At 35.8% G+C, this 13,729-nt stretch overlaps 1 protein-coding gene across 1 annotated transcript; it reads right to left on the bottom strand.

The window, feature by feature from the left end:
* Positions 1-9,057: 9,057 nt before the first annotated feature.
* On the bottom strand, positions 9,058-12,209 carry CUNH5orf46 (chromosome unknown C5orf46 homolog). Its single transcript, XM_056124738.1, has 2 exons — positions 12,140-12,209; positions 9,058-9,221 (listed from the first exon to the last, which is right to left on the bottom strand). The coding sequence occupies exons 1-2, from the start codon at positions 12,207-12,209 to the stop codon at positions 9,058-9,060; spliced, it is 234 nt and encodes a 77-aa protein (XP_055980713.1).
* Positions 12,210-13,729: the final 1,520 nt, after the last annotated feature.

The raw sequence follows: 13,729 nt of genomic DNA, 5'->3' as shown, positions 1-13,729 counted from the left end.
CCCCCTGGATCTTAACATCACTGTATGCAGCCCCCAAGATTGCAACAGCGACAGCAACAAAAAACCCTAAAAGTATAGCTATCATGTGTTCCAACAGTTCTTCTGAGTATTCATCCAAACTAAATTAACTCACTAGGTTGAAAAAAATAGTTATGATAATATTCACTGCAACATTCTTTACAGTACCCAAGGCACAGAAATAATCTAAGTATCTGTATAAAGATATGGATAATGACTAAAGAGGTGTGATTGATACCTTTAATAGGTATCTTTTATGAATAAAATGATGCAGTATGTGTAAACTAATCTGTATATATATGATGAAATATTATCTAGTGTTAAAAAATCGTTATATTCATAACAGTATGGAGAAATCTTGAGTACTAACTGAATTGTGTTGTGAATTATCAGAAAAATACTGTATTATATAAATATTATGCCACCAGTGGGATCAATATGTGGAATCTAAAAAAACTGAAATTCATAGAAACAGAGAGCATTTTTTTTTTTATTAGTGAGACACCATGAGGTACAGTTGTAGACTTACAAATTTTGTGCTTGGGTTTCAATTACACAATGATCAAATACCCATCCCTCCACCAGTGCCCATTTCCCACCATCACGGATCCCAGTATCCCTCCCACCCCCCCATCCCCCCCACTCCACCCTGCCTCTGTGGCAGGGCATTCCCTTCTGTAGAAACAGAGAGCATTTTGATGGTCTCCAGGAATAGATGGTTAGTGGGAAAAACACAAATGGTCAAAGGTAACAAGCTTTCAGTTATTAAATCATTAACTACTGTGGATCTAACATTTATAATGACCACTATGGTTTATAATATTGTATTGTTTTTAAGTTGCTGAGAGTATGTCTCAAATGTTCTCACTAAAAATGGTAATTATGTGAGGTAACAGATGTGTTAATTAACTTTACTGTGGCAACCATTTCACAATATATACATATGTCAGATCATCACATTACATCCTTTACACTTATGCAATGTTTATACCAATTATATTTCCATGAAACTGGAAAAATAGACTTTGGTACAGTTTCTGGAAAATGTAGAAAATAGGTAGTCTGATACCATTATGAAAAATAATATCTATTTTTTAATATTCCGTAGGTGTTCACTCTTTGGTTAGTCACCTATACTATTAGAAGTTCTTTGTGTGTTATGCAGAGTTATATACAACAACAGTTGTATGCAACAGGAGGAAGACAGGCAAACAAACTTGAGATTTGTTGAGATTACACTGCAGTTTTTTTCAAAGTCCAAAAGCTTGTGAGGGGCAGGGTCCAGGACAGTAACTAAAAAAAAACCAAAAAACAAAAAAACCCTTTTTTCCCCCACAAATTTAGAAATAAACTTGGTTTTATTCTAAATTAGACCAGTGTCTTAATGATACTGGGCTACAGGAATTGATTCAGGTATTATTGCGCAGATGAACTGATTTGGGGAGAATTTTTCAGAATCACCTGAGTCAAGTTTTACAAAGGTGCAATCCTCTCTAACCTTCATAGGCAAACATTATTGTCATGTATCTGAAGGCTCCCTCTGCTGAAGGAGCTGAGAACAGTCACACTATCCCCCTCCCTGATACTCAGCTATTCTTTCATGAAAGAAACTAACCTTATTATTTTTCTTAAAGTTTGGTGCCCAAGAAATCAGGTTCACATTTCCAAGAAGGCTGTATGGAATGTTTTAACTCTGAAACCATTTATTTTTATGGGTTAGGAACTTGCTTTCAGAGTGAGGCTCAGATCAACTTTCAGACACGCATACTGCTTGGGACCAGACTTCAGACTAGTTATTTCATCTGGGTTTTAGTTTCTTCGTTTTGAGCTCCTGTGTTTTGGCTAACAATACTTTTTTTTTTTTCAATTTGTCTTATTTTCTGTAGCATTAGAAATTTTAAACATGCCCAGGAAAAAGTCCTGCCATTGGCAGAGTCAAGTGGGAGAAGTGACCCCCAAAGAAGACACATTTATTCTTCTTTCTAGAAACAAAATATCCAAGGCAAGGTGTTCAAAATTAAACTGTATTTGGTAGATGACAGCGCCTGAATCCTGAGAACTTGTTAGGAGCTGCTTTGAGGCCTCTGTCCGGGAGGACTCCTAAGCAGGAGAACTGGAAAAGCAGGATTCGGCTGCCTTTGGATTACTCTGGAGCCCTGTAGGTGTGTCCTTAGAAATACAAGTCAGAGAGAGAAACAATTACCAGCTAGAGCGGGTTTAAGACAAATACTAAGACCTTTGAAACTTTAACATCTGCATCCCTCTGCACTTTAAAAGTGTGAGATGAATGCAAAGTCAGCACTCATAATAATATTTGAGTACACAAGCAACATCATGAGTACACAACAAAAAAAATGAGTACACAACAAAAAAAGAAAATCTGAGATGTATAAAGCAAGACTCAGCAACAGGAATGAAAGGAAAATGCACATAGATTTAGCCCAGGGATTTAATTCAGCAGTGTCCTGGTAAACAGTAAAAGAAATAGCAGAAGTTTTGAGGAACTTAAATTAGCTAGGGGTCTGATTATAGGAGTGGTTGGTTTTTGTTTTGTTTTGTTTTGATATTGCTCCTCTTTGCTTATCAACTGAGATTTTGTGCATAAGAAAGAAAAAAGAATCTTTTCGGGTAAATTCTATTTTATTTTCTTGTAGAGCTACACCCAGTGATGCTCAGGGGTTTCTTCTGAATGGGTGTGCAGGGTAGCATATGGTACTAAGGGGATCAAACTTGTACCTCTCCCATGCAAAACATGCGAACAACCCATTAGGCTACCTCCCCTGTAAAGTTCTCTAAATGCCCGCCCCTTTCTCCATGTGTTTCTTTACATTTTCTCTCACTCTTCTCTACACAGTCCTCCATTGTGCTGGATAATAGCTAGAATATGAACTGTCAGTAACTAGACAGTAGTATTTATCTTGTAACACTGAGAGAGCATGATGCTTAGTAGGCATGGTTTAAATAAGCACTCAAGGAGTAGATAAGAAAGGCAAATGGAGGCAAATGGTGTAAGAGCAAGATGGGTATAGACTTTGATCTATATCTATCATTCTTAACTTAAGAAATATCTAGAGCTCTGGCCACATTATACTAGTGAAACAGTATTACTATTGAATCATTGCTATTGAATCAATTAATTCTAAAATGATGACTCACTTTTGATTATGAGACAATTATACAAACACAACTTTTAAAAGTCCTTATTAAACGCAGAGTCATTAGGGTTTAAAGGGATTCTACTAATCAAACTAGCTGTTCTTAATCTCCCCATGGAAACTTCCTTTTCTCCAGGCTAACTAAAAGACAAAATTTATTATTTCTGTTTTCCTGGGGCTCAAACTCAAAGGCTCACATTAGCAGGGCAAATATGGCACCACTTAAGCCATATTTCTGGTGGCTGGTCTATTTTATTTTTAATATTAGAAGATTTTGTGTTGTAAATAATGATATAAATTTTAGGTATAGAATATTATGAATTAAGATTTTTATATCAATTCAGCAATAAAAGTCTAATTCTATTATGTTCAATGACATATTTAAAAAATTGAAGTGAAATTTTCAATTTTGGGGTGGAGGGAGAGCCTCCCAAGAAATGCTCAGGGCCACTGTAGCACTGTAGCACTGTCCTCCCATTGTTCATCAATTTGCTCGAGCGGGCCCAGTAACATTTCCAATGTGAGTCTTGTTACTGTGTTTTGGCATATCGAGTACGGCACGGGTAGCTTGCCAGGCTTTGCTGTGCTGGTGAGATACTCTTGGTAGCTTGCTGGGCTCTCTGAGAGGGGTGGAGGAATCGAACCCGGGTCAGCCTGGTCGACCACGTGCAAGGCAAACACCCTACTTGCAGTGCTATCGCTCCAGTGCTCAGGGACAACTCCCAGTAATGTTTGACCCAGTGTTAGCACAGAGGATATGGTACTATTGAAGCATACCTGTTCACTCTCTACCCCCCAAAACAGTGCTTGGGCCTTCCAGAGCCACACTCAGAAATGTCTGGGGAACCCAATTTTTTTCACATTCCTAGATATGTTATTCTTCATTGCTCATTATGGACCATTTGCTCATGAATCCACTCAAAACTTTTTAGGTGCAGTGATAACATGTTGGAATTAAGATTTGGAACAAATTCCTCACATTTTCCCTATTAGTGGTCAGGAAAGTAAGACTCTGGTAGCCAAGTGACCACTGCATGGCCATTCAACCCATAAGAGGGAAAATAAGGCTTGTATCTTCATTATGTTTTTACTTTTTATAACTTCATGCTGCATTACCTATTAAATGGCACATCATTTGAGACTCTGAAGAGGCACTCCAAGGACTTGGGAGATGGGTAGCAATAAGTAAAGGTATATATCAACATCTTGAATGAAGACAAAGACACTTGCAGCAAGAGGTAGAATATTTTCTGAAGACAGAAATGTAAGAATGCAAGCAGATATTTTTAGTTTAGTAGTTGACTTTGTGGATGATGGTCAGGATATATGGGATGGGTATGTCTTGATCTCATAGCCCGAGTCTGATTTTAATCCCTCAAAACTCATGGGAAAGAAAGGACTAAGTTTTAGAACATGTTATAGTAGATTCCTGAGGTTATGGTAATCACAGTCAAGTTATGAAATGAAGTCAGTAGTGTAAAGGAGCGTTCCCAGATCAGATATGATATGAAATAGTAGTGCTTGGGAAAGGTGATGTTTCCTGGAGATGCATGTAAGGTAACTCAATTAAGTAAAGGGATAGTGTTTTATTTCTATGGGCACCTGGAGGCATGTCTAAGATCATATCATTTAATCGCCATTCTCTGCTGCCTCCTCCCCCACTATTCTACTCTGTTCTTCAGCAGCACTGCCACTTGCGGTAGAACATGGATTCTGGGATTGAGATACTTTTTAATTCAGCTTCTCTCTTTACTTAGAAACTTGGTTATATTAATGAATCTCTCCAGCCCTTGTTTTCTTAAAAATTATAGAACAATCCCTATGTTTTACAAGGATGCAAGAATTAAATTAAGTAGGTATCATATCTATAGCCCTTCGCCTGATTCCTACAGCAAAGTAAGTTAAACAGCTCATGATAACTAGTGATGAAATTGTTTTTTATGTTTCTAACATTTCTGTTTTATATTTCAGTATTCGTGATTGAGAGAAGCAAATAAAGAAACAGCAGAACTTTCGATTGTTATTTCTACAGTGGCCTCTTCTCTCTTTTTCTTTTTGATTAATAAAGCCATACATGTATATAAATTTCACTGTGTCAGATTAGAGATACTGATTGTACTTATGCCTGGAATTAAGTTTTAGAAAATCTCAGTCTCCATTTGTAACTAATTGTGTGAGTTAGTTTGCATTTCAGTGTGTGTGTGTGAGCCCTGAACTTTCTAGGTGGAACTTGTAGAGATGAATGCCAATCATATCTCTGATTGGCCAATTCCTTGTAGATTGGTGACAGTGATCAGATTCCTCCCATCCCCAGTGTATACTTGTTTGATGCCACAACTATATACCCTCCTCTAAGAGAATCTTAAGTCAGTGATTTTGAGATGATATAAATACTTCTATTTAAATCCATTTAAAAAGAGAAACTATAAACAAAAATTATCTGCATATAGCTAAGCATTGGTGCTCAATTTCATGATATGGAATATGAGCTGAAGACAAGAAATGAGCAAATGAAAATTATTTCATAGAAAAATTAAATACAAACTAAAACATCATTGTAAAACCTTTTATGTCTTATTAGAACTTTTAAAATTATGAACACAGTTAACAATGTTTGGTCAGGATATGGAATATAAATTTTCAGACAATGATAGTGACACCGAAAAACTTCATAACCACTTTGAAAGAAGTTTTTAAGAGTTACATTGTGTGTGTGTGTGTGTGTGTATATGAGCTTATTCATTTCAGAAATTACACTTGAGGAGATTGGCAAGTCTAAAAGGGAGACCCAGAAAAGAGAAACAAAAACCCTTTAAATTTTTTGCTCAATATGCTACTTTCCGTGTAAAAATTGCAAGTTAAAAATCACCTGGGGTGGTCATTTTGATGAGCTTTCTCCTGCTTTCTCACCAAATCCCCAAAATCCTCTTGAAAAGAAAAAAAAAAACAATTAAAATTTAGAATAAACAGGAATGTTAGAATGATTTTAAAGGTGTCATACTATTTGAGGTACACTTTTCTTCTATGCTAGAAAGATGACATGAAATATTCATAACACTTTAGTTAACAAGTCATTATTTCATCTTTTACTGAAAATACTTCAATAAGCAGCTATCTATTCATGTGTAAGTTTAGGTAGCTCTTCATATTCATCTCTAAAAGATAGGGATATCTTCATATATTTGTTCAGTAATATATGCCTAGAATAATTCCTGATATATAGTTTGACTTATAAATAGCTGCTTAATTGACAAACTAATAAATTGGAGGGGTGGACCACACTAGCAGTCCTAAGGGCTTACTGCTGTCTCTGTGGATAAGGATCACACCTGGCAGTACTCTGGGAACCACACGAGTGCTGGTGATTGAGTCAAGTTTGACCATGTGCAAGGCAAACACTTACCTGCTGTGCCATCTTTCTGGCCCCAGTAAGTAAACAAATTTTTATTTATTTTTACATATTATGAAATCTCTGAACCTCAAAAGGAAACTTGTTTAAATCATAAAGCTGGTAAGGATTGAAGCAAGGAGAGACATAAACAATTTAATGAACTTGAATGAAAGGGATGAGAGAAGTATATCTAGAGTTAGATTATTTAGTACTGAGATTGAGGCAATGCAATGCAAGGAGTCTCAAAGAAAACTGAGGTTTCTGGATTCTAGGTGATAGGAGCTTGACTAGCTTAAATCAGGAATTTTACAGGAAAAGATTTGTAAAAGAGATTTGGGTGCAGATTTGAGTTGAGTTAGAAGCATTTTTGGAAAACCTAGGTGAGGTTTTGTAGAGGGCAATTAGTCATTTCAGTATATAATGGAAATAGGAATTAGGTTGGAGTCTAATCTGTATTTTGCAAGCAGTGAGACAGTGGGTGTTACTTTTGTTTCACAGTTTCCTCTTTGTACATATTAACAATGAAAAGAATCAACAGTTGCAATAACCACAATAAGACAGATGACAATATAGAATAAATATTTGTAAGTTTTTCAATAACTTTTTCATCAGTAGAGACAAGAGCTAAGAAGATTACTCCATGATTGGAAGCCTGCCTCATGAATTGGGGAGAAGAAGCTGGGATAGAGAAGGAATCTCTAAGTCGATGATGGTTGGAGAGATCACTCGGGATAGGAGATGTGTGCTGAAAGTAGTAAAGGACTAAACATGATGACCTTTCAATATCTGTACTGCAAACCATAATGCCCCCAAAGTAGAGAGAGGGCAAAAAGGAAATTATATGCCATATAGGCAGGGTGAGAGGTGGGATAGGGGGTTAGTAGGGATACTGGGGATATTGTTGGTAAAAATGTACACTGGTGGAGGGATGTTTCCACCTGGGATATGGGCTGGAGTGATAGCACAGTGGTAGGGTGTTTGCCTTGCGCGCAGCCAGCCTGGCCAAGCTGGGTTGATTCCTCTGCCTCTCTCGGAAAGCCCAGAAAGCTACCAAGAGTATCTCGCCCGCACAGCAAAGCCTGGCAAGCTACTCGTGACGTATTCAATATGCCAAACACAGTAACAGCAAGTTTCAAAAAAATGAAGATGTTAGCCAAACACAGTAACAGCAAGTCTCAAAATAAAATGGAGATGTAACTGGGCCCGGTCAAGCAAATTGATGAACAAGGGGAGGACAGTGTTTGTTTGTTTTGTTTGTTTGGTGGAAGGATGGGTATTTGATCATTGTATGACTGAAACTCAAACATGAAAGCTTTGTAACTGTATCTCATGGTGATTCAATAAAAAAAACATTTTAAAAATTTTCCATGAGGACTGTATATTCTTCTCATCAGGTGATAATATATTAATTTATGTAGAACCTAGGTCATAAATTGTTGCCTGATTTATGAAAGGTCTTCTATGTAGCAGTGGTTCTTAATCTGTTACTGGGTATTAGTCTTTTAGAGAATCTAATTAGTATAAATGCAAAAATATTGCATCTACTCAAAATATGAATATGAAAGTAGACAATCAGATGTAGAAGACTGCATTTTGTGTAAGTTCTCCAGGGAATTCTGAAGCAGGTGAGATACTAGACTGTTCAAAGTTCTATGAAGGAGAGAATGGGAGATCACAGGTTTAGAAGGGGTGACGACTAAAGATGGACAACAGGAACCTAAGGAAGAATTTGATTCTGGAGTGCTGAAACTGAGAGATTAATGTGGGTAGAATGAAGAACAGAGGTATAGAGAAGTATAAAGACAAAGCTTTATATGTAGGGTTTATATGTAGACTGGAACAAGATGTTTTAGGAATTAGGCACTTGGATTTTTCAACAGAATGAGAACATTGGGAAGACTTCCCTGCGACGTTCAACACAATTCCTGGTTTTCCTAATAGGTTCTCTTGTTGAGAGATCCACAGACACTCCTCTATGGCTTCAATTAACTGTGATCTTTGCTACTTTCACACCTTACTTTAGCTAAAAAATAAAGACAGGGCATATCACACCCCTTACTAATGAACATCACTATCTACCACTTCACCAAAGAGTTATAGTGTAACTCTCAATGTTGTCCAAGTAATGTTATCACCTGTATCTAGATCAGACCTGCTTTCTGTCCCCTAGTCTAGTGATCTTCCCTCTTGGTTCTGAGATAAAAGATGTTTTATTGAACCACTTGACTGGCATGTGTCAAACCCCAGGAAGTTCAGGGGAATTCATTCAGAGGCACACATGTGTTTATATATATATATATATATATAATATATGTATATAATATGTACACACATATGTATGTATTATACATAAATGTATATTTTTAAGGAGGGCAACACTTTTCTATTAAAATAATACAGTTATATGTACCACAATTTTGTTTCTCATTCATTTTAATGTAACAAGGTCATTACTAAAAACAAACTGGACAAAAGCACCACTTGTCTCAGTGCTTACGTGCTCCTTGTCATGGAGCGTAGGATGAACTCCACTGCATTCTCTATGATCTCCGTGCCCAAGAGGTTTAGGAAGCCTGGGAATCCAGAGTCTGGTTTTATGCCTGAGTCATCTGGCTTGTCATCTGGTTTGCCATCTGGTTTGCCATCTGGTTTATCATCTGAAAAACAGAAAATAATCTTAGAGGTGATTCTCAGCAACAAGAAAGGGAAGTTCTTTTTTTGTTTTTTGTTGGTTTTTTTTTGCAAGGAACTCCTGAAAATCCTTGTACTACCCTTCACTAAATTCGTGTGCTGCTCTTATTTGACCATGTAATCATAGCAATGATAATGAAGACAAATGGTTATAGGTCACATTTGTTTAGCACACACCTAAGACAGGCAATGATATGAATTGTCCCATTTTATTTTCACAACAAATCTATGAAAGAAACAAGGCACTCTCTGCAAATTAAAGGTAAGGAATGAGGCTTCAAAGGTTCCAGAGAGCTTTTTTTCATTTACTTTTTGGCCATTCAAATTTTTTCTTTGAGAAAATTTCTGTTCATTTCAAAGCCCCATTTTCTGATGTTTTCCTTTTGTATGACTGAAACTCAAACATGAAAGTTTTGTAACTGTAGTTCATGGTGATTCAATTAAAAATAAATAAAGGTGCCAGAGAGGTGGTTCAGTGGTAGAAAATAGGCTTTTCATGTGTGAGGCTCTGAGTCAATTCCTCCAACTGCGAAAAGATTAAAAAAGAAGAGTAGAATTTATGAAAAAATTAGAAGTTTTCTTCAAAGTTATAGAGCGAATAGGCAAAGAAAAAATGTTATCTCTTGCTGTCTGATATTATTATCTGGATTCAGAGTAGTCTGATGATTTTCAGTCTTTAACAGAAAAATTATGATCCACCTATAAGTGTGTCATATTAAAAGTATTATAGTAATAAAAAGCAGGAGGAATTATGTCACTTCTATACCATCTGATAGTTATATAAATAATTATTTGACAAATGCTGTGTAATTTTATCTTTGACCAATCTTAGAGCATATTTAGATTTCACCTCATTGGATTGAATACCTAAACAGATTAAGAGATTTTCAAAAGACCTAAAGAAGATCGAGACAAGATGGGTCTTAAATCATAGGCCTCTTTCTCTTCAGACTCAATCAAATGTCCTTTATAAAATGAGACCAAAATCTAGAGAGTGAAGGTGGTTCACGAAGTTCCCTTGGACAGTTTTGGTCAGTGACATAAAGGGTTCAGGGGTATGGAAGGAATGGAGAGAGTCAATAGCTACATAAGGCTTTGCCTCTAGACTCTGGTGACCAGATGAAACAGACATTTTATCTTTTGGTTTTTTTTCAACCTCACATATAGTGTTGGCAGAATTAATAAATTAAAATATGTGGCTCCCAATTAAATTTTTATTTCATTTTTTATTATAAGAACAATCCATACCTTACTTAGGATATATTTATACTAAGATTATTCACGGTTTATCTGAAATACAAATATAAGTGGAAGCCTTACATTTTAACTAGCAACCCCACCACAAGTTTGATTTAAACAAGGTGGTCCCAACTTCTAAACCAAACATCTCATGATTTTTGAAAAATAAAATCTCATTATATGCTTATTATATGGCGACTGTCACATTAAAGCAGAAGAATTGCATCTGCATTATATCATCAAGTCAAAACTTTTAATTAGAAACAAGAGAGGGATTCTCAGTTCTGAAAACATGTATTATTTATAATACTCTAATCAATGATTTGATAGGAGCATGCATCTGGAACCTATAACCAAAGCCAGGACACTAAGTACTAAGTACTAATTCAGCTAATGGCTCTTTCTTTCAACAAGTTCTTTACATTTCCACTGTTTTATTTTAAAGTCTATTATTATGTTTATAACATATACTAAGTACTAAAATTAAAATAGGGGCACTCGTAGACATAACACTCATAGGACAACTACAGTGCTTAGAAGAATTGTTTTGTTTTCAACCTGGGAAGAGAAAGGAAAAAAGAATGCATATTTGTGGTTTGTCTACTAAGCAGGTTCTAGGTTAGTGCTTTCATCACCTGCATAATCCTCCTTGGTTCAGTGAGGGTATTAAGGTTTTACAGGAAAGAATACAGATGCTTAGGGAATTTAAATGACTCACCTAAAATCACATATCTAGAAAGTGATTGATCAAAGTTTCAACTTAATTTATTTTCGCTGCCATATTTACATAATATAGTACTAATACTTAAACAATTACTCCAGGAAGACCTTTAGTAGGTGTAAAATAGCATTTCCATGCCTCAGTTTCTGTGAGTTTCTATTTTCCTGTGGTATAGTAATTTCTTTTTATTGACTTAAAAAGTACGTGCTGGATTTTTAATATGCAAGGAATTCAAGATTAGAAAATACATGAAGATCATATCTTAAATTACACATCTTTTGATGCTTTAGCATCCTATTTTGATTGCCCTGAGTTTGATTTCCCATCTTCAAATAAAATTAGTTATTCAATCTTACAAACACTCTGTCTCTGAGTTTCATTTTTGTGTCATAGTCAGACTTGAAATGTATATTCAAATATGAATAATTTGAATATACAAGTATATTCAAATTAAATATATTTTAAAGATATTTCAAATTTATGTGCATATTAACACATGATATATAACTTCATATATATATGCCATTTATTATACTACCAGGCCTAGAGTAAGTTTGCAGTTCTTTGTAGTATTATTATCAATAATATTATCATACAAACATATATTCATATAAAATTTCCTCTACAATTTTGGGTTCCCAAAAAATAAATACCCCAGGATCTTCAGAGAGTCATATGGGAGAGTATCATTAAATCACATAAAAATACAGAAAAATCAATCATTTCTAATTTCATACTTTCCCCAAAGATAAAAACAATTAAAAACTGAGAGCACATTTGAATGACAATCCTGTTTCTGTTTATCTTTCTCCAATGTCCAAAGTGCCCCTCCCCTCTTTCCTTTATATTCTGGACCAGTGCCACCAACTTCCTCCAATTGTGGCTAACTACTACATATTGTGAGCTCTAACCAGAAGCGCTTACCCGCATGGCAAGTCAGGATTAACACAAGCAGCCCAAGGACAACTGTCAGCCGAAGAACTGAGATAGTCATGTTGCAGCACTGAGTACTGCTGTAGATAAGTTGTGCAGATACACATGAAGCCTTACTCCATTTATAGGTTTTTATAAGTGACATCATCTCCTTTGGAATTTAGGCTGTTGCACAAGATACAGCTTGCTCTTGAATATCTAATACTGCGCAGTGCTCTGTCTTTCAAACAATAAAATCATTTTTATAGGGAAATAAAAACCCTCGTGGTTTTTCTAATGTGTGAGTAGCACTGGGATAACTCTGTCAGTTGCACAGACAGTGCTGCAGATTTGATGGACATCTGACAGAATCACTGCTCAATGCCAAAGAAAATAAACGTAAATCAGGTGGACGAGGTGGACTTACCCACTACCTGCTGTTCTCTGCTTCTTCTATTTTCATGCTCTTAGCTATTCCCAGTCCCATTACAAAGCTCATATGTTGGTATTTGCTCACCCCGCCCCCCCACCTGTAACTTCTGGGAGATGTTCTCCATTGTTCCCACTTATTCCCACTTATTTATACTAATTCTACAGAGTCAGATTTGATTACTTCTATGTGAAACCTTCTTGGCAATCTTGTCTGTTCGAGATAAACAGTTGCTGCATTATTTTCTATATACCACTTACCATTTTTTGTTTAGGAACTAACTATTTTTAATATCTGTCTTCCCTGTCTCCTCTTAAAACCTATAGATCTCTTTAGGGTAGAATACGTTTTCACATCTGAATCCTCATGAAACCCAAAAGAATGTGGATATCGGTCTCAGCTTTGACTTCATTTTCACAGAAACTTATTCTTGTGTTTCTAGGCAGAGTTAGCTGATTCACTCCTAATCTTGACTAAGATCCACTTAAACATTTCTCTCAATAGGTTGTAGGCAACCAAGGTCAGCTATGTTTTCTCGTGCCCTTTCCCCACCCAAGAGTTGAAAACATATAACCTAAGGCAAATTAGCAAACCTTAGAAAAATTGTAAATTAAATTATTTGTGTTCAGTGAAGAGGAAAATTGAGTATGAGATATTGTTTGTATCTTGATATAAACTGCTCTTACTTTTGAATACACTCTAAATTAAATGATACTGGTTATATTACAGAATACTAAAAAATCAATTAATTGAAATGAGTACTAGGTGGTTCCTAAACTTATACCAATATATAAAATCAATATTTATACAAAAAAGATAACCAACAAAATATATATTGAATAACGTAATAATTTTGATGAGGTCAGAGAGTAAAGCAAGTATAAAGAGCAAAGCCGGTAAGATGCTTGCTTTACATTCTGTCAACCCAAGGTTGATCACCAGCATTCCCAGACCACTGCCAGGAGTGATTCCTGAATGTAGAGCCAGGAATAACCCCTGAGCATCACCTAGGTGTGACCCCCAAAAAATAACTTTGAAAAAAACGTGTTTAGGTAGCAGTTCTGTCAGTTATTGTCTCTGTGACTTTCTGATAATTGAATGATAGTGCACTTTTGCATACCTCAGTTTCTTGATCTGAAATATTGAGCCATATTATTATTTCTAGATTACTA

Source organism: Sorex fumeus, unplaced genomic scaffold (assembly GCF_029834395.1).
Source record: "Sorex fumeus unplaced genomic scaffold, SorFum_2.1 ptg000051l, whole genome shotgun sequence".
NCBI lineage: Eukaryota > Metazoa > Chordata > Mammalia > Eulipotyphla > Soricidae > Sorex > Sorex fumeus.
The sequence above is the reverse complement of the archived record's forward strand: the minus strand, read 5'-3'. Positions and strand labels throughout refer to the sequence as shown.

What these genes read in the sequence shown, in the direction of transcription:
- CUNH5orf46 (XM_056124738.1), bottom strand. Translation starts at nt 12,209, where the DNA reads ATGACTATCTCAGTTCTTCGGCTGACAGTTGTCCTTGGGCTGCTTGTG. An exon ending in AATCCTGACTTGCCATGCGG is followed by an intron (nt 9,222 to 12,139) that starts GTAAGCGCTTCT and finishes TCTGTTTTTCAG; the next exon opens with ATGATAAACCAGATGGCAAA.